Source organism: Cololabis saira, chromosome 23 (genome assembly GCF_033807715.1).
Source record: "Cololabis saira isolate AMF1-May2022 chromosome 23, fColSai1.1, whole genome shotgun sequence".
In the NCBI taxonomy this organism is placed as follows: domain Eukaryota; kingdom Metazoa; phylum Chordata; class Actinopteri; order Beloniformes; family Belonidae; genus Cololabis; species Cololabis saira.
Window position 1 is genome coordinate 4,145,926 of NC_084609.1, and position 24,243 is coordinate 4,170,168.

General features: G+C 37.5%; 1 protein-coding gene across 1 annotated transcript in view; it reads left to right on the top strand.

Moving 5' to 3' along the window:
• The window catches only part of exoc4 (exocyst complex component 4), a 280,178-nt gene that overhangs the window by 39,480 nt on the left and 216,455 nt on the right, over positions 1–24,243 (top strand). The window contains exon 9 of the mRNA XM_061715202.1: positions 18,360–18,505. Coding sequence (XP_061571186.1) covers positions 18,360–18,505 — 146 coding nt within the window. The remainder of the gene's footprint in view (positions 1–18,359; positions 18,506–24,243) is intronic.

Sequence of the window (24,243 nt, forward strand, 5' to 3'; positions counted from 1 at the left end):
CTTGAAACAGGTGAAAATTGTCAAATAAGTTATTTTTCTGGTAATGACTCTTGTTTTAAGTGTAATGAGATTTTTTTTAACAAAAAATGAGACATTTTAACTAGAAATAAGACAAATATTCCTGGTAAGATTTTGAGTTTTTGCAGTGTGGTTTTGCTTTTTGTCTGATTTAACTCTAGTTGACTGAGAGGAATATGAACAAAACACATTGATGGTACATTTTGTTACTTATAGTATTGTTAAATTAAATTAATGATATGACATCATTGTGTATGTATTAGGAATGGGCAATATTTTACCGTTCACGATAAACCGTCAAAAAAATTCCCCACGGTAAGAATTTGTCATTTCGCGGTAAAAACGATAAATTGAGGAAATGAGCCAGAAAGAAAGAAAGAAAGAAAGAAAGAAAGAAAGAAAGAAAGAAAGAAAGAAAGAAAGAAAGAAAGAAAGAAAGAAAGAAAGAAAGAAAGAAAGAAAGAAAGAAAGAAAGAAAGAAAGAAAGAAAGAAAGAAAGAAAGAAAGAAAGAAAGAAAGAAAGAAAGAAAGAAAGGAGCCTGAAAGAAAGAAAGAAAGAAAGGAGCCTGAAAGAAAGAAAGAAAGAAAGGAGCCTGAAAGAAAGAAAGGAGCCTGAAAGAAAGAAAGAAAGAAAGAAAGAAAGAAAGAAAGAAAGAAAGAAAGAAAGAAAGAAAGAAAGAAAGAAAGAAAGAAAGAAAGAAAGAAAGAAAGAAAGAAAGGAGCCTGAAAGAAAGAAAGGAGCCTGAAAGAAGAAAGAAAGAAAGGAGCCTGAAAGAAGAAAGAAAGAAAGGAGCCTGAAAGAAGAAAGAAAGAAAGGAGCCTGAAAGAAGAAAGAAAGAAAGGAGCCTGAAAGAAGAAAGAAAGAAAGGAGCCTGAAAGAAGAAAGAAAGAAAGGAGCCTGAAAGAAGAAAGAAAGAAAGGAGCCTGAAAGAAGAAAGAAAGAAAGGAGCCTGAAAGAAGAAAGAAAGGAGCATGAAAGAAGAAAGAAATGAGCATGAAAGAAGAAAGAAATGAGCATGAAAGAAAGAAAGAAATAAAGAAAGAAATGAGCCTGAAAGAAAGAAAGAAATGAGCCTGAAAGAAATGAGCCTGAAAGAAAGAAAGAAAGAAAGAAAGAAATGAGCCTGAAAGAAAGAAAGAAAGAAAGAAATGAGCCTGAAAGAAAGAAAGAAAGAAAGAAAGAAAGAAAGAAATGAGCCTGAAAGAAAGAAAGAAAGAAAGAAATGAGCCTGAAAGAAAGAAAGAAAGAAATGAGCCTGAAAGAAAGAAAGAAAGAAAGAAAGAAAGAAAGAAATGAGCCTGAAAGAAAGAAAGAAAGAAAGAAAGAAAGAAATGAGCATGAAAGAAGAAAGAAATGAGCCTGAAAGAAAGAAAGAAAGAAAGAAAGAAAGAAATGAGCCTGAAAGAAAGAAAGAAAGAAAGAAAGAAAGAAATGAGCCTGAAAGAAAGAAAGAAAGAAAGAAAGAAAGAAAGAAAGAAAGAAAGAAATGAGCCTGAAAGAAAGAAAGAAAGAAAGAAATGAGCCTGAAAGAAAGAAAGAAAGAAAGAAAGAAATGAGCCTGAAAGAAAGAAAGAAAGAAAGAAAGAAAGAAAGAAATGAGCCTGAAAGAAAGAAAGAAAGAAATGAGCCTGAAAGAAAGAAAGAAAGAAAGAAAGAAAGAAATAAAGAAAGAAATGAGCCTGAAAGAAAGAAAGAAAGAAAGAAAGAAATGAGACTGAAAGAAAGAAATGAGCCTGAAAGAAAGAAAGAAAGAAAGAAAGAAATGAGCCTGAAAGAAGAAAGAAATGAGCATGAAAGAAAGAAAGAAATAAAGAAAGAAATGAGCCTGAAAGAAAGAAAGAAATGAGCCAGAAAGAAAGAAAGAAAGAAAGAAAGAAATGAGCCAGAAAGAAAGAAAGAAAGAAAGAAAGAAATGAGCCTGAAAGAAAGAAAGAAAGAAAGAAAGAAATGAGCCTGAAAGAAAGAAAGAAAGAAAGAAAGAAATGAGCATGAAAGAAAGAAAGAAATAAAGAAAGAAATGAGCCTGAAAGAAAGAAAGAAATGAGCCTGAAAGAAATGAGCCTGAAAGAAAGAAAGAAAGAAAGAAAGAAAGAAATGAGCCTGAAAGAAAGAAATGAGCCTGAAAGAAAGAAAGAAAGAAATGAGCCTGAAAGAAAGAAAGAAAGAAAGAAAGAAAGAAAAAAAGAAAGAAAGAAAGAAAGAAATATTCCCGTTGACACTTTTTGTATTGGTATTTTTTTTATCATCATTGGGATAAATGCCAGAAATTATCGTGATACATTTTTTTGTCCATACCGCCCATCCCTACTATGTAAACACTATTGTGTTTCCACTCAACCCACTACCTTTCAATCTTCCAATAGTTGTGCTATTAAAGACAATGAGGTACTTCTTTTTTTTTTATTTATTAAAAAAAAAAAAACATTTTCATGCACTTCCTTGGATGTGCAGACAGGATTACAGCAGAGCCCATGCTTTCATGGTTGCCATGGTAATTGATGGCACCAGCCCGTGTTATTTATTGATCATGCAAAACCACAAATTAATAAAATGACAGAAGGTGGTTGCCTCGTTAATTTGAAAGTCCGTCTATTTCTGACTGGCGCAGGAGCTCGGGCGCTTGTAGTATTTTGACTTTTTTCCAGCTGGCAGTGGCAAATACACAAATGTGAGCCTGTTTCAGGATATGTATATTTATTTTTTAAGGGTTGTTTAATTGTGCACGGGCATGTTTTGTAATAGCTCTGATCCGTGAGCTCCGTTCCGACTGGCGTGCAGCCATTTCCCAGCGTGTGGCCACGGCCGACGCGCCGTCGCCAGGGGCTCCACTCCACCTCGCCTCTGCGATGAGAGGTGATATCATTTCTTGATTGGAATTGTCATTATGTGAAATGAGCTTTTCTTTTTCAGTCACTTGGTTAATATTTCCTGACCGGCTGTATCACGGCGAACACCTCTCATCCATCCCGTCTTCCTCCTTCTCATTTATCTCATCTCTTGGTTGTTCATCTTACTGTCAGTCCTGCTCTGTTTCCACCTCCCATGCTCCTTCCCACTCCAACATCATTCCTGCCGTAGCTGGAGTCGCTGTATTTCCCCAATACTTGCTACGTAACCCTCTTGATCCTTGTAATTTCCTCCTTAATCTCATTATCTGGCATTCTTTTTCTCTCTCACAACTCCCACATTGGCCTTCACCCCCTTCGTTTAGGCGATTCTATCTCACAAAGTCACATATCTGCAATGAGAGAAATTAAATTCCTGCTGTTCCCGCAGTCGCTCTGTAAAGGTTTTATTGGATACCGAGGAAGTCGTAATCTCAGATCTAGAAACCCACAAGTGGCCAGTAGCGTACGGCACCGGCCTCTGCTTACATTTATGTGACTTCCTCGTCACGTCTCTCGCATGATGATTGTAAGGCTTTTGTGAAACGTCAGCACAAAAAATGCGATTTAAATTGTATCCTATTGTATCTGTAGGAATTTTTTTTCCCGACGAAATGAGGGCCTTTTTTCCCCCTAAACGTGCCCCAAAAGTTACCAAATTTTGCACGCAAGTCAGGCCTGGCGAAAAATGTGATATTTAATGGTTTGCATTAATGGGCGTGGCCTAACGGCTCAACAGCGCCCCCTAGAAAAAACTTTGTGGCTCAAGCCCCACAATACGGTTTGACGTACATGCACTCACAACTTAAAGAAAAGTCTCTTGGCGCCATGGCCGAAACAAACAGGAAGTCGGCCATTTTGAACATTTTAATCGTGTAATTTTGGCGCAATTTATGCCATTCCTTCAGCAGCCCGAACCGTAACGTGCACCCAGGTGTGTTATACATCAAAATGTGCGTCTCCATTAGGGGTGGGAAAAAAAAATCGATATTTCAATATATTGTTGTGCTCTCTGTTTCAATAAATAATCGATATACTGTCGGCTAATATCGATATTTTATTACAACACACATAATGGTTTACGCAGTTGTCACCGCACTATTGTTCAAGCTCTGCCCCGCCCGCCCCCGCTGCCCTCGTGAACAAAACAAACATATCAAAGCGGCCGCCTGAGAAACCAGCTCAGAAAATACAGAACCACGGGTTACTTCGTACAGACAGCGGGCTGAGCAGCACTGTTAATGCTGGAAGTTACTGGTGTTTAAGCTGCCATGTGCGTTAATGTCCGCTCACACAGACAACCAGCTGCGTTAAGAAACGGACCCCGCTCCGCTCGCGCTCCACTTGAGGAGAGCGGCTCGCGTTACACCAACGCAGAGCATACGCCGTAGGGTACGCGGCGACGCGTACAGTACGGTGCGTGTCGCCGCGTACCTTACGGCGTAAATCTGCGTTGGTGTAACGCGGAACCATAAATCAGCCTTTACACACGACACGGACACACAGACACACGCCCACCCGTGCAAAACCAGTGTTCAGTGCTTTGGATATTTCAGCTTAAATTTCAAAATGTTATATTAGTTCAATGAAGTTCATATTATTTATATGTATTATAGCTTGTTTGGTTTCTTCTGTTATCGGACACAGTTTGTCATGACATGAGTGAAAAATGCCTGATGCTTCATGGCAATATGTGTGTGTGGTGACAGAATAAATTAGACAGGCTAAAAGGATATTGGAAAAGAAGGCATATTGAAAAGCCTATTTGAGTTATTTCTTAGTTATTTCACAATAATTATTTGTGAAAGTATTATTTCACTAGTTATTTTACAGTCATATAATTCAGGCAACAGCGCAAACATTTTTTTTAATAACACTAATCCACATCAATATCGGATCAAATCGAATCAAATGGTGATAATAGATTCTGAATCTTAAGAATCGGATCAATTCTTGACATTTTAATAGATACCCAGCCCTAGGAGGCAGTGAGGTACTGTGCAAAATTAAGTTGCTTACTGACTTTTCAGTATTAGAAACAAAGCAGTGCACTGTCTTGGTTTATATAAAACATGTTATTAATGTTCATGCACTTTAATTTGTCCAGCTGTACAGTGTTTACATTTACAAGCCTAGGAGACAGTGAGGAAATATACAAATGCACTTTCTTGTATGAAGTTTTAGCATTGAATAAATGCATAACTACAGACGTTTTCCTTTTTTATAGGTATTTTTTCTTTTTCAGTCCCATATATCGTGATATATCGCTCTTACCGATATATCGATATATCGATATATCGAATATCGAAAATATCGTGATATTATCGATATCCTGGGCCACATATCGCCAAAGTATCGAATTGGGACTTACCCGTATCGTCCCACCCCTAGTCTCCATCCTGCGACGACGCACATTACTTTTCTCAGTCAAAAGCGTTACCGTGGCGACTATGGACGCCAAAAAGCGCTCCCCCGCTTCATCTGATTGGTCCATATTTGATAGTTCCTACTTTCTGCCATAACTTTTGAATGGTTTGACATAAAGACTTGTGGGTGGTGTCATCGGACTCGGTTTTGAGTCCTTGAACATAATTGGAGCAAATTAGCCCCGCCCCTTCTTCTGATTGGTCGGTATTTGATAGTCTCTATTTTCTGCCATAACTTTTGAATGGTTTGATATAGAGAGTCGTGGGTGGTGTCATCCGCTAAATGTCCAGGCCTGAAGAATCTACATGCAAGTCAAAAGCTGAAATTTTCTTAGTTAATTTGATGGAGTTTTTTATTTAGATGATTTGCAGCATGTCTAGTTTTCACTTTTATACTAACTGAATCTTTCATAATCATTTGAATCCCTGCCTGGATCATGCCTGTTCTTGCAGTTCACACATGTGACATCTAGGGAAACCTCTTGCTGGGGTGTTATTCCTTATTTCTTTGATTCCTTTCCCTCTTCAGTTTGAGATGTGGGGAAAACCAGCTTGACCTTTCCACTTGACATAATCGTAGACAGATGCAGGAGCTGACGGAAACATCGGGTGCAGCCGGCTACAAGGCCTGGGCTTAGAAACGCCACCGGGGCCCGGTAGGCTTAGAAACGGGAGGGGGGGGGGTAAACAAACGTTTGAAAGGCAGGATTCGTGTTCTGGTTCATATCCCCCGTTTGGAAATTCTGCTGGTGGTTCATTTCAGTGTGGAAGTATTGATTCCAAGCATAAAACACTGGATGGTAATCAGCAGTATTGATGTTGTAAGGGCCGTTATAACGGCACTTCCCCATTTTTTTTTCTTTTTTTTTTTTTCAAGTGGCTCTCGGTTGGATCGTGTGCAGGTACGATTATTTACGCCATCTGTGAATTTGCATATCTCAGCGTACACAACCAACCCTCCCCGTGCTGCTCTCTGTTTATCCATGACTGCATGTTTTTATGTTTTTTTTCCTCTCTTTTCCATCAAGTTGTTCAAAGCGAGAGAAATCACAGAGCCTGGGATGTGGACGTTTCCATAAATGTTTCCCGTTCCTCTCTTTCAACATCACAAACATCAGTGGAGACGGCTCTTCCACGCTGCCACGTTAGTCAGAAAATACACGCATTTCTCTGAATATGTGAGAAACCCCAATATGCAGGCAGGTAATTGGGTGACATGGTTCATGATGGATCACAGTTCACGATGGTCTGCATGCAGTCTTAATTAAGACGACCCGATGAGAGTATTACAGTCTGTATGTGGCTACTCCATGTCCATCACCCTTTAAACCCTTTGGCGTTGTCTAACGTTCTGTTTGAGGCCTGAAAGTGTGTTAATTAGGATATCAAGGATTTGTAGCTCGGTAACTGACCGTCACGTGTGACCAGAGTGCAAATCACGCTTTGAACGAGTCGACGTTGTTGATATGTGAGCGAAAAAGGCAGAAAAATTTGGAAAAACGTAGGGCTGGTGATCGATTCAAATGTCAAGAATCGATTTGATTCCGATTCTTAAGATTCAGAATCGATTATCAAGATTTGATTTGATTCGATTCCGATATTGATTTGGGTTAGTGTTATTAAAACTGTTTTTTGAGCTGTTGCATGATTTATATGACTGTAGTTATGCAAAATATTACAAGTATTATATTGAGATTAAACAGCAAGTATTGCAGCTAATGATGCTGTAAGGACCAATCAGCTCCCAGAATGCTGATAGAACTGAAACAGAAACATCATGTGGGTCAGAATTACCAAACAGATCCAGGGCAAACAGAGACGGATGAAATCGCTTTTATTTTTTCCCAAATTCCATTTTTATTTGTTCAATTTTCGGTCTATTTTGGTTTTTAATTTTTGGGCATTTGGTTTTCAGCATTTTTTGCAAATGTAACCCCAAGACAGTATATAAAGTAATGAAATATAGACAATTTATGCAATTATAACCTAACACTTTAATGTTTTCATGCCTTTAAACATATTTAAAGGCAAAAACATGGCACCAGTTATTCTCGTGTCCAACAAAACATTCCTTTTTTGGGGATAAACAAAAAAATAACCAAAAGTTGTAATGTAATGATGAAAAAAAAAATACATAAATAAATAAAATAAAAAAACAAAACAAAAAAAAACGATCTTTAGACATATGAATCGATTTTTAGGAATTAATATGAGAATCGATTTAGAATTGGGAAATTGATTTTTTTCAACACAGGCCTAGAAAAACGCACAGCGATGCTGATAATTTGGCTTTTGAAAGAACTCATTGAGCTTGAAATGTTTTATGATATTTTGAATGATTATTCCAACTGAGAGTATAAATGACGATTTGGGCTAAAGGAAGTCTGTTGATAAGGTTTTGTTAAGATGCCTTCGCTTTTCCAAAATCCTCTCTTTTGTTCAGTCCGTTTCTCAGGTTTTTGGGATATTTTGAACATATTACTTGATGCATTTCAAACAGAATCTTCTAGTGCTTTCTCCAACTGGCATGTGTTGCTGATTAGGTCCAGCTTTTAGATGCTCTTTTGATCAGAGTGGGAGACTGGATTCATCCAAACCTGCTTCATAATTTACCCACAGTTTTTTGACATAGATTAACGGAGAACAAAAGGATGCGTTATGTCACAAATGCATAAGGACGCAAGTGGCTTCAGTTCCCCCTCGGCTCGCTGGCGGATAGAAAACAGAGTGAACTGAAGTGCCGGAGAGGAGCCAGAAAACAATAAGCCGCTTTTAATTAGATATGAAGCTCAGACATCACTATGTTGCTCTTGCCCAACGTTTTAATCAAAGTGTCATTTATTCTGTCCTCTCAGAGTGCCGTCGTATTTACATATTGCTGGTGCGTGGTAAAGTCTACGATGGGGTTGTGAGGATGCTTTTCCCCCCAGCTCTGCCTCTTCCTCCCACCCAGGATGTGAAAGCCACTGCTGATTCACGTAATCACTTTCCTTACTTGTTGATGCAGAGTTGCAGATGAGGCAAGAAGAGAAACCGAAATAGATTATACATTTATTAAGACTTAAGATTAGAATTGATTCATTTCAAAACACGTTTGTTCTCACATCCCTAAAACAAAGCCGGAACACACAGACACATCTTCTCTCCCTCGGTCAACAAGATAGCCTTCAAAAGATTGAGTAGCTGCAGGTGGTAACCCCCACCGTTCAGCGGGAGTCCGGCGCCGAGAGACCGCTTGTGCTTGAAGCACTGTCAGAACTCATGAAGGTTATTGAAGTTTCTGGGGCGCAGTCGATACAGGATGTATACAGAACTCTGCCTTTGATGGCCAAGGACACTTTGGGCTTTAAACTTCAAGCTAGCAGCGAGGGATAGTCGTCAATAAGTTTTGTGACAAAGTGCTGGCCGAGGGATTTAGTGGGAAAAACATCCGATTTCAATAAAAAAATCTGCTTTTTAAAGCAGCACTATGTAACTTTTCCACCTTAATCTAATATTTCCAGAGTCATTGTGATGGAACATCAAATTCCAACAGGTTTAATGAACCTCATGGTCTGAGGGGTCTGTATCTCATTCACTGGCACTATGTAACTTTGAGGAGCATGGTAGGAACCCTGCCACACTAAAAAACTACACATTTTTACGGCTTTGACTGCTTTACGGCATAAGTCTCTTCCCCCTCCTTCCCGATTCGTAGTCGAGACGAAAGCTGGGCGGGACGTGGAGCTCAGAGCTCAGCAGAAGCTGGTATCATGGCCGAAGCAGAAAAAACCCAAGAAAATAAAAGTTTTATCGGAGGAGGCAAAAAAAGAAAGCAGGAGAGTAACAAGCTAAATGCCCGGACAAGAATAAACATTGCGTTCACTCGCTGGCGTGAGCTGAAAGACGAGGAGGGATGTCCGACAAGAGAGACAGAATTGTTATGATACAAATGTAAATGTAGAGTTCTATGTTGAATAAGAATCAAAATTAGAATGTTTTCACATTTCACATTCGTCATTCATATTTGATAGTTCCCCAAAAGGCACCAAATTTGGCATGCAAGCCAGGCCTGCCGATAAATTTGATCTTTCATGGTTTGCATTAATGGCCGTGGCAAAATGGCTCAACAGCGCCCCCCGGAAAACTTTGTGCCTCAAGCCCCACAATACGGTTTGACGTACATGCACGAAAATCGCTACACACCTGTATCATGGCACAACTTAAAGAAAAGTCTCTGGGCGCCATGGCCGAAACCGAACAGGATGTCGGCCATTTTGAATAAATTGTGTCATTTTGGCGAAATTTATGCCATTCCTTCGGCAGTTAATTCAGCCCGAACCGCAACATGCACCCAGGTGTGTTATACATCAAAACGTGCGTCTACATTCTGCGACACCACGCATTACTTTTCTCTTTCAAAAGTCTTACCGTGGCGACGCTAGACGCCAAAAGGCGCGCCCCCCCTTCGTCTTGGGTTCTAGTATTTTTCCTGAGAACTGTAAAATTGTGCAGGGCTGATCTGCAAAATAAAAGGAATGGGCATTCAGTTATTCACAGGTTATAAAGTATTTTTTTATTTTGTCAGTAAGTATGTTGGACTACTAATTTATGACCAAGTCCCTTTTAAAAAACGTTTGTGCTTTGGGGTGACTTCACTAATAAAACCAAGTTGAACTTAGTGTTTTTCAACATCGTCATATTATATTGTTTAGCCAAAAATAAATACATTACCTCTTCACTATCCATCCTGCAAACGACCGCATGATCAGCAATATTAAAATAATAAAAGGCTTGCAATATTTCAGTTGATTAGTAATGAATCCAAAATGTATGACATTTTTGTAATTACACATTACAGAAAATCACAATATTCTAATTTTCTGAGACAGTCCTGTACAGTATTTGCATTTCATAACCACAATGTGTGTAAAATTAACTGTTAACTTACATTTATAATACATACCAGCAATGGTTAGGACAACAGTACCAGAAGGTAATGGACAATACAGACCAACCTAATGAGGAACAACAATATCGTGTTACAACCCACTCTCTTTATACTTTGACCAGACCATATGTTTATATAGCAATTTAAATCTGTGGATATTTTGGCATTGCTTGTATTGGATATCCAAACTGTTCCAAAGTTTCCCACAAGATCCCACATCGGCAGAGGTGTCTTCAGTATTCACATTCATTACTCAGGTAGAAGTATAGATACTAGAGTTTAAAAATACTCCTGTAGAAGTTGAAGCATCAACTCAAGTTTTTTACTCAAGTAAAAGTATAAAAGTACTGGTTTCAAAACTACTTAAAGTATAAAAGTAAAAGTAATGTAAGGGGAAAAAAGCCATTAAGGACAAAAGCCATTGAAAATGAATGTATCTTAGTATAATGTAAATATATTAAAGAAGCATATATGTGTACTATTGAGCATTAACATGTGTTTCAGAGAGCAGCAGATATGATGACTAGTTGCCTATAAGTATTGTAATGGTGCAAAAAGTCAAACTTCAGAGGCATGTTATCATTTATCCTAACCTTTATTGGAATGAACATCCAAGTTTAGTTGCAGGAATCTGAGGGAACGGATGTAAGAACAAAACTGGACAAGAACATCTGAAACAACCACAACCAAATTCACTCTATCCGGATGGAGAAATTTAACTGGATAGTTTTTATTTAAAGCTGAAATGAAATAGAGTAACAAGGCTGTTTTTAAAATGTAAGGAGTAAAAAGTACAGATAATTGTGTGAAAATGTAAGGAGTAAAAGTAAAAAGTCGTCTGAAAACAATTATTCCAGTGAAGTATAGATAACCAAAATCTCTACTTAAGTAAAGTAACAAAGTATTTGTACTTTGTTACTTGACACCTCTGCACATCGGGACATTTTAGTGTGTAATATATTACAAATGCAAACTTCCATTTAATTCTTCTCGTTTATTAATTCAACTTAGCACCAAGATCGGTGGGCCGATTATATGTCCGAGACCGAAGCCGTTGGTGTGCAGACGGAGTTTGGTCGACTGGTCCAACTCTCAAAATTAGGCTACACAACCATTCACTACTTTTCCATTTATTCATTCCTGAATTCAAGTAGTTTCTTTCCTTTTCTGCTGTTTCCTCATCAACTCTTTGACCTTCTTGTGGATGCCACTGTGGAAATACACCGAACTAATTAACAAAAGCACATAATCTCAACAGGATTGGGTTAGACTGGAGGGATTGCAGAGGTGATGCTATAATTCTCATTAACCCGATATTCAGCCTTAACAACTTTAACGAGACAGAGGTGAGGAAGGAGAAATACAGTCTTGTTTTCACGCAGCCGTTTGTCTGTCGCCGTCGTTCCTTCGCAGGGCGGAGGGAGCCGGCGGGTCAACGAATTCCCCCTTCGTATTCTCCGAAGCCTTCACTCTTTGCATCAGACCTTCTCAATGCTTCAGGGTTTTACTAAATTAGAGCAGGCATCCGTTTGGAACTGAGCCGTGGGGCCACTTACCAATTAATATTGCGCACCATTGATTTGTTTACTTGTGTATCTGTTTAGTCGTTGGATTGTTGTGATGCTCAGGGTGCAGCCAGCGAGGCAGCTCTTTTGTTTTGGTAATCACAATCAAGCTGCTGATCATTGTGGAGCAGACTGTGAAGGCCCTTTACCTCTACGCCCCATTTGCATTCTCATTTCTATGTTTTCTTCAGCGTTTCTGCTCATGCTGCCTTCCAATCATCCAGTTTTCTCATCTCTGCCGTCCAATCATTTGCTTTTTCTTATTCTGGGTATAATCCTAATCTTTTTCCGAGTCTCCGGTTTGTTATCCTTCCTTCTTTCTTCCTCTGCTAGAGCTTCTAATTGTAACCAATCCTGCAAATGGTTTAAATGTACCTTTTTATAGGTGACCTTTTATTGGGTTTCATTGGATGGAAATAACTGCAATTCATCCAGGTTTTATGAGTGTGAGGAAAGCTTTATTCTAACGAACGAAAACAAATATCTCAGTTAAATTTCAATAAACTAAATTAATCAGGCTCGTCAATGTTGCGAGCATTGACGACAGAGTAATGCAACGTCTATAACAGGGGTCGGCAACCTGTTATAGATGTGGCTCTAGAGCCACATGCGGCTCTTTGGCGCCGCCCTAGTGGCTCCTGGAGCTTTTTCGAAAATGTTTGACCTTTATTTTTTCTTTTTTTTTCCTCTTTTTTCTTTTTTTTTCTTTATTTCATCTTTTTTTAACTTTTTTTTCTCTTTCTTTTTTCCTTTCCTTTTTAATCTCAACATTTCGACTTTTTTCTCAAGATTGTACTTCAACATTAATCTTGACATTTCGACTTCTTTCTCAACATTTCGACTTTCTTCTCAACTTTTCGACGTTTTTCTCAACATTTAGACTTTTTTTCTCGACATTTTTACTTTTTTCTCGACATTTCGACTTTTTTTTTCAAGATTTCACTTCAACATTAATCTTGACATTTCAACTTTTTTCTCTAAATTTTGACTTTTTTCTCGACATTACGACTTTTTTCTCGACATATCAACTTTTTTCTCGACATTTGGACTTTTTTCTCGACATTTCGACTTTTTTCTCGACATTTCGACTTTTTTCTCGAATTTTCAACTTTTTTCTCGACATTTCGACTTTTTTCTCGACATTTCGACTTTTTTCTCGACATTTCGACTTTTTTCTCGACATTTCGACTTTTTTCTCGACATTTTGACTTTTTTCTCGACATATCAACTTTTTTCTCGACATTTGGACTTTTTTCTCAACATTTGGACTTTTTTCTCAACATTTCGACTTTTCTCAAGATTGTACTTCAACATCAATCTTGACATTTCGATTTTTTTCTCGAAATTCGGACTTTTTTCTCGACATTTCGACTTTTTTCTCGAAGTGCATAATGAAAAAAAAAGTCTTCCCTCAGTTATAACCAATACACATACATGCAGCATGTGTTGCCTTCATTCTAAGGCTGATACAAGACTTTCTACTGGTCTATAACGTTTAAAATCATCCACATTTAATAGATATGTCTGATTTCACCGCTGGCCTCAGATTTGTTGGTTTGCATAGTTCCCTGCTGCAGAAAGGAGGATGCTGGGAAGTGATGCTGTCATTGAATCACCCGTCATTACTTGAATCAAGACAGTCGGATCACGCTGGTTCAGCTCGTTATGGCCATGATTGTCTTTGGCTGAGAGGATCAAACTAAAAAAATAACTATAAAAACCTTCACAAACAAGGATTAGGTGTTTCCTTTTCAAACTGATTTTGTTTCTTCTTCGGCTTCCCCCCTGCACAGCAAGAATGAGACACATGCATTAATTATTCTTCTGGCCTGAAGCATGAATAAAGAAAAACTTAGGGCTTCCAAAGTTACTTGGTGAGGAGCAGCGGAGCACTAACTCCGGTGACAGCCCCGTAATGGACAGAGAAATAATTGAAGAATTTGTGGTAACGTTAACAAAAATGTTGTCAGACGAGATTAGCGAGAGGATCTCCTAAAGGACTGTGGCTTTACCAGCGCGAGTCAGGGATCCCTGCAGTCGAGGAGGGGAAATCGATCTTCTTAGAGCTTTATCCATGCCATTTAGACATTTAACTTCCACTCTACTACTCTTTATCGTTCTTTGTTCTTTCTTTCCATCTCCCCTCCTTTCCTCGTTAGCATTCTGTTCGCTTTTCAGTCTCCACTTATAATCCTTTGCTCTTTTCTTTCTTGCACACCTCTTTCCCAGAACCTTCTCCTTCCATCCGGTGTTGCTTTCTGCCTCCCATCCCTCTCCATCCCTCCCTCTCCATCCCTATCTTCCTTATGTCCAGCTAATTGCCTACAAAGTTCACTCTGTCTCTGGGCTAATGCAATTTAAAAAGGGTGGGAGCCCCTTCATCAGGCCGGCCCTGGCATTTCATTAAGTCTGCTCGGGTGTTTGCAAGCAAGTGATGGCGGCGGGGGGGACGGGGGGGGGTGTTGCTCCATCGGCTCATCATTAGTAATTAATACACTGATGGGATTAGCAGCAGCATGAGGTTTATGGCAAGTGGTCACTCTGTTGTTGCCAGCTGGAGAGGACGTATGTGTCAGGACATGCAGCTCTGCAACTGATGAGGGGACTGTATCAAGAGGAAGTGCGTTTATGCTGGAACATTTGAGTTGAGCATTTGATATTTACAAAAACATTTGATACTTTTTTTGTGATCAAGTTTTTTTTTGTGGGTTTCTACCTACCCCCTATCCCCCCAACAATAAATCATATATACACAGTTACAGAGATTACATTCATACACAATCGTACATTTCTTTACATTGTTGCAGGAATTGTAGCTTAGATAACTGGGTTGTTCCCCCACACTGCAAAAACTCAAAATCTTACCAAGAATATTTGTCTTATTTCTAGTTAAAATGTCTCATTTTTAGTCAAAAAATCTCATTACACTTAAAACAAGACTCATTACCAGAAAAATTACTTATTTGACAATTTTCACCTGTTTCAAGTAAATTTTCACTTGAAATAAGTAGAAAAATCTGCCAGTGGGACAAGATTTATCTTCTTATTACAAGCAAAAAAAAATCTTGTTCCACTGGCAGATTTTTCTACTTATTTATAGTGAAAATCTACTTGAAACAGGTGAAAATTGTTGTTTTTTCCAGTGATGAGTCTTGTTTTAAGTGTAATGAGATTTTTTTGACAAAATGTTTTTAACTAGAAATAAGACAAATCTTCTTGTTAAGATTTTGAGTTTTTGCAGTGCACCCCTCCTTCCCCTCCCCTTGCTGGCTTTGAGAATCTGTGGTATCTAAACAAAGGAGAAAAGAAAGAAAAAAGAGCAAGAAAAAGAAAGAAAAAACAAATAATATCTATAATATAAAAAATAATATAAAAAAAAACAAACTGCAAAAACCTTCTTTTCTTTCTCATTCAATGACATACAGGGCAGCAGAATGAGGAAGAATTTAGGAGGTCACTTCCTCCTTTCATTCCTTACAATTAAATGTGCATTTAAATAAATGTATTTTATTACATAGTTCTAACTTTCTCAATTGCCTTAGACATACCCTCAACATTTTCTTAGAACGGGCTATAGAAAGTTCTAAAGTCAAGATGTCGTACAGCATGGCAAACCACTGGGAGATATGGAGTAAATGTGGAGGTTTCCACCTCATTATCTACATTTTCATTGCGGCTGTCAAGCCTAAAGACAAAAGTGTTCTCTGAGAGAAATGAAGTGATAGATGGGAGTCATAGTTTAACAACAAAATAATTGGATTACAAGGTATACTGGTTCCGATTATATCACCCATCCGGGATGCTACTTGAGACCAAAAAAACTCCACATCTGGGCATTGCCACATTGTATGCAAGTAAGTTCCTATTTCTCTAATATTACACAAGGGACAGATGGGAGTAGAGCAGAGCAGAGCAGAGTTGTAGTTGGCAGCGTTTCCTGGGAGTTAAGTAGAACCTATGTATAAATTTAAAATGAATCATTTGATGGTTCAAATCTCGTGATGTAACTTTGGTTTCCCCATACTCTCTTCCAATTAATAACTTCAAATTGACATTCCATACTTTAGTCACCCCCATTGTACACTGCAGAAACTCAAAAGATGTGTCTTATTTCTAGTTAAAATGTCTCATTTTTAGTAAAAAAAAATGCATTACACTTAAAACAAGACTCATCACTGGAAAAAAAACTACAATTTTCACCTGTTTCAAGTAGATTTTCACTTAAAATAATTAGAAAAATCTGCCAGTGGAACAAGATTTTTTTGCTTGTAATGAGAAGATAAATCAGATTTTTCTACTTATTTCAAGTGAAAATTGTCAAATAACAAGTAATTTTTCTGGTAATGACTCTTGTTTTAAGTTTAATGAGATTTTTTTGACTAAAAATGAGACATTTTAACTAGAAAAAAGACAAATATTCCTGGTAAGATTTTGAGTTTTTGCAGTGTATACCCCGTAGCATCTTGTAATTTTAGATATAAAAAGGAAACCAACCCTCCCGATTTGGGTTTAATACATGAAAACTTAAGAAAAGGGTGTTCAGAAAGAGTCGTATTGCATGGAACTCCATAACCTAGAATAGCATTTCTCATTACATTTCATACTTGATGTTATGATTCTTCCGTAAAATCCACTTTCGTGTCCTTTTTTTCTGATTTTTTTTATTTATTTATTTTTTTAATAACATTGAGTTGGGAAAAACTTTATTTCCTCAGGGGAAGCTCTGATTCTGAATGTGCTTGGACGAGAGATTTTACAAGGTGCATTGTGTTTTTGTCCACACTTAGTGTGCACTTGTGTGCGTAGGTAGGATTGATATCCGTGCAGGCATGTGAAGGCTTTCCTATCCATGATGGGGGTGTCTCTGCACACCGTTAATTGCATCATTATGTCTGGGATGGATCTCCATCTGCTCAGGCATTACTTCTGTCCCATTCCGGGCTGACCCGCACCGCGCTGCAGAATTAGACACACACAGGCTAAATGACCCTGCTAAATTATGAAGCTATTAGATATGGGAGGCTATTTTGGAACATATGCATTCACACAGAGAGAGGAATGAAGGGGCGAGCAAGAAAGGCAAAGATGAAGTGGGGTAGGCGAATGCAAGAAAGGAGAAAAAAAAATAGAAGTGTGAGAAATGAGAGATGGAGCATAAAGAGATTTTGAAAAATGAGAGCAAATGAAAGCAACAGAGGGAATGTAGAGATAGAATGATAGAGTGGAGGAAGTGAACTTTCTCTCTGTGGCCTGAGTTCCAGTGTGCTTGTTCCAGACTATTGTTAGAAGTTGATAAGATTTTTATGAAGCATGATAAGACGTTGATGGATTTCACCATGGATCATGCGGACAGATCAGGGAACTGGAAGACGAGGGTTTTTATGGCAGTCATCAGAAGTTCCCCGTCGTGTCATCTCAAACTTTGGGTTCTCTTTAGGATTTTCATCTTCAAAATGAGGCATATTAATTGTCATTTGAAAATGGGAAAGCGTTTAATCGTTAGTTCATTTGAATATTTGGTTTGGAGCATTGCTTTGTAGAAGAATGTGATCATGCATTAGCCTTGCAATATTAGATAGAACATGCACGTGCTGGAGTCTTGCATATTTGTTCATGCAAGGTCCTATTTCATGTCAATTATGACACATTACCACTGATTAATTTGTTTGAAGCTTTGTTTTTTTTCAGTATTTTTCCCACATCTCCTTCAGAGTTTGAGAAATAAAGATTTCATTTGAACATGGACAATATTTCTATTTCAGGTTCTTGAATTTAGGTGCTCACAGCTGATTGTAGAGGCGTGTAGCATCCTATAATGTAATAACGCCTGAAAATGTAATAAAACTTGAACTTAACTCAATCGAAAATGTAATAAAACCCAATAATGTAATAAATTCACCAATAATGTAATATTGTAATAACATTTTTACCAATAATGTAATACCTTATTACGTTATTGGGAATTTATAACATGGTACTCAAAGTCTGCAATTTAACCCAATAGTCATTCTGGTGTTTCAAATCCTGCATATAAAACATTCTTAGATACTTAAAACACAAAATGTAGAACTCTGGACTGAAAATGAACATATATATTACATTATTTGTCAAATATTACATTATCAGTTTTGGGAAAAAAAAAAAAAAGACCCACCTGAAAATGTAATAAATTCCCAATAACCTAATAAGGTATTACATAATTGGTAAAAATGTTATTACAATATCAGTCAGGATATTTGATTACGTTATTGGTGAAGTTATTACATTATTGGGTTTTATTACATTTTCGATTGAGTTAAGTGAAAATTATATTACATTTTCAGGTGTTATTACATTTTCAGGAAATTATTACATCATAAGGTGCTACAAGGCGTCAGACAAGGATGCTCTCGCCAGCATCCCTTCAAGCATTTGATGTTTCAGTTCATATCTACGTTGATTTAAACACAGATATTGAAAGTCACTTGGAAATAAAAAGAAAATACTAATAATAAAACGGGGAGTCATTTACCGAGTGCTTCCTGTGTCCTGCAGGTCCTGCTCATGGAGTATCTGGACGTGAAGAACAGCCGCAGTGCCACCGAGCCGTCAGCTCAGCTCTCGTACGCCAGCACCGGCAGCGAGTTTGCTGCCTTTTTTGCAAAGAAAAAACCGCAACGTGCCAAGCAGTCGCTTTTCAAGTAAGTAAACACCCTTTGCTCCACGGTTTGTATATGATTATCTAATCTGCAGCATATAAGAAATACTTAAGTCTGGACTGTGAGGTTTAAAATATGAGATCAGTACTTTTCTCATTTTTACTGGAATACTTAAATTTCAATTTTTCTTTTAAACATCCTGTAAAACACAATTTATATTGATTAAACTTTTCACTTTTACCTCATAAAAAGCATAATTCTCAAAGTCATCATACCATCAGCATCCAATCAAATGTTTTTGTGCTCGCTACGCAAATAAGACGCATACTTAAACTGTTGAGTTCAATTTAATTCAATTCCATTCAGTTTTTTTTTTATTTTGGAAGCAATAAGTTACCATAGCTATGCAGATGACACGCAGATATATATTACAATGTCACCAGGACACCGAGGCCCTGTACAGGCTCTTGGTAAATGCATTGGGTAGATTAATAACCACTAGAGATGCACCGATCAGGATTTTGAGGGCCGATCACTGATCACCGATTTCGAAAACCAGTATCGGCCGATCCCGATTTTTCCGATCACCGATCCCAGGGTGAAATCCATAAATTCGTCAATATTGTTGTCTCATGTACACGACACTGACATTGTATTATTAGATATAAAAATTAGGAGATTAGGTGTAAACCTCGGCTTACAAAGAGTAAGTGTAGTTTACTAGCTTCAGCTTTCCAGTGGTAATAATTATGTACATGTGACCAACACAGAAACAGCAGACATGTCTCTCTCTAAAAGTTGATAGAAGTTGCAAATTATAAACCTTAGTTTTCCTGTGGAAAGAGGAATTAAATCTTAAAATAAAAATTAATTATGAATTATTAAGCTTTGTGAAAGCTTTAGTGATAGCATCCGCCGCGTGTGAAGAAACTCTTGTGAGTGAAGCAAAACTCTTCACACTAGAGCTCGTGAAGCGACTGACACGATTGTCGTCCTGCATGAGGCTTTGGACTGTTTATAGTTTGGTAAAACTCCGACAGGATTTCATCAGTGAAATATTTACGAGGCGGCAGCGCGCACCACGGCCAAGCTGCAAACGTGTTTAAACATGATGTCTGCTACAACAGAAAGTGGCTGATGAGCAAAGCATATGAATTCATTACCTTACGATGTAGTTCTTTATTTTTCTTCCTGTCGTTTATAAGTCTCTGTTACAGGTGTAACAGCTGAATTGGTGCCGTTGCGCGCGCTCCTTTTTTTCTCTCCCCTTTTTCTGCGGCAGCCAACTTTGAAAACTCAATATAGCCTACTCCGTCTGAAGAACTTTCAAATGTCTAATAAGCTTCATTATGTTGTGATTCTTTTGTAATATTACTCCTCATGGTATCTCCTTTGGACACACTTTGCAAACTGCAAATTTGTTGTCCTTTTCAGACATTGTAAAAGTCCCGCACTGGTGAGGCCGGTCACGCTCCCTTAGGACCGCTCGGTCTGAGATGCGGGAACGCCCGCGCGGGCGGCGTTTGTTGTTCTAAACGTCATCAGATCGGCCGCTCTGAACTATTATTTTTCCGATCTCCGATCAAAGCCGATAGGGCCATTATCGGCCCGATCCCGATCGGGCCGAAATCTGGATGTAGTGATGGACTGAATTTGAAAAAACACATTAAGGCAATAACAAAGTCACCTTTAGAATATTTCAGGGTTAAAAGATCTGATGTCTCAGCAGGACTTGGAAAAACTAGTCCATGCATTCATCTTTAGTAGACTTGATTATTGTAACGGCATATTTACAGGTTTACCTAAAAAATCAGTTCAGCTTCTATGCTCCACATGTCTGGAACAAACTCCCAGAAAGCCTCAGATCAACTGAAACAGTCCAAGTTTAAGACTCACCTGTTCTCAGCTGAATTTGGATAAAGCTCTAATTCTGCTCTGGTACTTTTAAGCTTGAGTTTCAAAACTTGATCATATCTTAACTACTGTTTTTATGTATTGTTTTGTTTTTTATTTCCTTTTGATTACATTTTAAATCAGGCTTTTTATTTTCTCCTATGTGATGTTTTAATGTCTCTGTAAAGCACTTTGAATCACCTTGTTGTTGAATTGTGCTGTACAGATAAACTTGCCTTGCCACAATTCAGCTTAATGGAGCAACACATTCAAAGTAAATAGTTGCACTGCAAAAACTCAAAATCTTAACAAGAATATTTGTCTTATTTCTAGTTAAAATGTCTAATTCTTAGTAAAAAAAAAATCTCATTACACTTAAAACAAGGAAAAAACAACAATTTTCACCTGTTTCAAGTAGATTTTCACCTAAAATAAGTAGAAAAATCTGCCGGTGGAACAAGATTTTTTTTGCTTGTAATGAGAAGATAAATCTTGTCCCACTGGCAGATTTTTTCTACTTATTTCAACTGAACATTTACTTGAAACGGGTGAAAATTGTCAAAAAACAAAGTTATTTTTCTGGTAATGACTCTTTTTGACTAAAAATTAGACATTTGAACTAGAAATGAGACAAATATTCCTGGTAAGATTTTGAGTTTTTGCAGTGTGGCTCCAGTTTACACTAATGGTCGCGGGTTCTAACGTTCCTAGACTCGAACTGTAATACTCAGGCGTATTCCGAGGTGCAGGACTGAGCGCGGATCTCCGAGCACAGATCAACCCCGCCCACTCATCTATCTGTACTTTGGGTCAGCCTTGATGTGATTTAGTTCAGCCCAAAAACATCCTCCGCTTGTCTCTGTCGCCCCGGCACATGACAGGCAGTAAAGCCTAAGTTATGCTTCTTCATCAAATCAGCGGCGTCGCGACGCAGAGCCATGGATCCCCGTCCACAGAGCTCCGTAAACTCCTCCCAAACCTTCAGAGCACGCGTCAGCGTGATGGACTGCAGGAGTCGGGACTGTTCTGCATCATATCTGGCACTTTGCTTTCCAGCTTTATCGCTTCTGCTTCAATCACTCAAAGAGCAAAGAGACCACCCCCTCGCACGACTCGTCTTTCATCTACGATGCAGCATTTGCAAGAAAAGCATTTGCTTTTTGTGATCGGTCAACTCAAACTCAATATATCCCTCTCTTTTTTTTTATCTTTTTTTTGTCTGCATATGGGTTAATGACGTGACGCCTATATTTTCTGAAAAAACTGATTTTTTTTTTTTCAATTCAAAAAAGGTTTAAATGGATACAAAAAATACCATATATTTATATATATATATATATATATATATATATATATATGAACTACCTATCCCACATATGGACTCACTTGAATTTTACAAAAAATACTAGTTATTTGGGATTTTGTTGTTGTTTTAAGCGTCAAAATGTCATGTGGTGCGACCGTCTGACCAGGACTCTTGTTTTGAAAACTTTTTTTAAATCACTAAATTTTTTTAAATCAATCTTCTTCTATCTGGCATGATTTCCAAAATGTCTTGTAGTGTGTAAGATTGCAACACATTTGTATTTATATTTCCATCATAATATACAGACAAAGTTTGACTGATGACGTCCATTTTATGAAATATCATGTGGCACGACTTTTAAAAAAACAACAATTTTTGTATAATACTGAAAACTTGTAAAAAAGAAAAAGATGTCAGGATGTTAAGGAAATTAATTAATTTTAATATGAATCATGGTTGCACCACATTACCTTTTTTAAGGCTAGTGCCAATTCATCGTGACAAAAAACTCAAACATTTTTTATATTAATTTATGTGTACACAACATTCTTAATGTTTGAACTACTGCAATAGATATCCTTTTTTTCATTATTTTAAAATTGACCTGTTAAAAATCCTTATTCGTCATTGAGCCATATATATTAATGGTTAATACCAAGTTTAGTAAAAACCTAAAGCATATATTTTAACATATAATCAATTTAATATATAACACATAATGGTGGACAGTGGCTCCTACATCTTGTAATCGTGCACAAGCACAGTTGGCTGTGTGAAGTCAGTAGTAGATTTTATCTCCCTCTCTAATTGAAAAATGAAACCAAAAGGAAAACTCTCTGCCAACAAGTTTCACGTGATTTCACAAAAGTAGGCTTCCAAAACTCAAGACCCCCCAACGTTTTGGCAGCGAACTGGGCAGTTTAACCTGCTGCAAAGAAAAACATAATTACCTTTTTAACTGCCTGAAAAGAAAACGTTTTCCTTCAATTTTCAAATGTCCTTATTTATTTCTCTATTTGAAGGTTTTGAATGACATTCAATAATCATTTTTTTTAATTAATAACATAATATCTTTTTTAAAATGCTCAATCAAATAGTCATTAAAACACTTAAGAAGTTATATTATGTATTTATTAACTAATTTGCAGTCTAATTTACTAATATAAATGATTATTTCCCAATAACTGATGATGAAAAGGCTTTAATCCCCATTTGCCCGACTCTCCTGGTCTTTCATAGATTAACGGGCTCCAAATAGTTTAAAAAGGAACTTTCACAGATCGACGGGCAGCTGTTTCCAGCTGTTTTCTGCACCTTCACCCCGATGCACAGTAGGGATGGGCGATATTTTACCGTTCACGATATACCGTCAAAAAAATTCCCCATGGTAAGAATTTGTATCTCACGGTAAAAACGATAAATTCCCGTTGGTGACGTTTTTGTGTAAAGCTGATTTATGGTTCTGTGTTAAAATCCACGCACAATGGGAAGGAAGGAAGGAAGGGAGGGGGAAAGAAAGAAAGAAAGAAAGAAAGAAAGAAAGAAAGAAAGAAAGAAAGAAAGAAAGAAAGAAAGAAAGAAAGAAAGAAAGAAAGAAAGAAAGAAAGAAAGAAAGAAAGAAAGAAAGAAAGAAAGAAAGAAAGAAAGAAAGAAAGAAAGAAAGAAAGAAAGAAAGAAATGAGCCGAAAGAAAGAAAGAAATGAGCCGAAAGAAATGAGCCGAAAGAAAGAAAGAAATGAGCCGAAAGAAAGAAAGAAATGAGCCGAAAGAAAGAAAGAAAGAAAGAAATGAGCCTGAAAAAAGAAAGAAAGAAAGAAAGAAAGAAATGAGCCTGAAAAAAGAAAGAAAGAAAGAAAGAAAGAAATGAGCCTGAAAAAAGAAAGAAAGAAAGAAAGAAAGAAATGAGCCTGAAAAAAGAAAGAAAGAAAGAAAGAAAGAAATGAGCCTGAAAAAAGAAAGAAAGAAAGAAAGAAAGAAATGAGCCTGAAAAAAGAAAGAAAGAAAGAAAGAAAGAAATGAGCCTGAAAAAAGAAAGAAAGAAAGAAAGAAAGAAAGAAATGAGCCTGAAAAAAGAAAGAAAGAAAGAAATGAGCCTGAAAAAAGAAAGAAAGAAAGAAATGAGCCTGAAAAAAGAAAGAAAGAAAGAAATGAGCCTAAAGAAAGAAAGAAAGAAAGAAATGAGCCTAAAGAAAGAAAGAAAGAAAGAAATGAGCCTGAAAAAAGAAAGAAAGAAAGAAAGAAATGAGCCTGAAAAAAGAAAGAAAGAAAGAAAGAAAGGAAGGAGCCTAAAAGAAAGAAAGAAAGATAAATTCCCGTTGATGACGTTTTTGTATTGGTATTTTTTTATCGTTATCGGGATAAATGCCAGAAATTATCGTGATACATTTTTTAGTCCATACCGCCCATCCCCCAACGCAGAGCTGAGAGCATGGAAGCTGACGGCGTTTTCTTTTCCTTGACGCAGAAGCAGAATCCAGGCTTAATGTGTATGATTGGTTGAAGAAGGTAATCATAACTGCAAAGTGAAGGAGGGAGAAGATGAACAACATTTTCACTGGAGCACACAGATCACGAAGCCTAA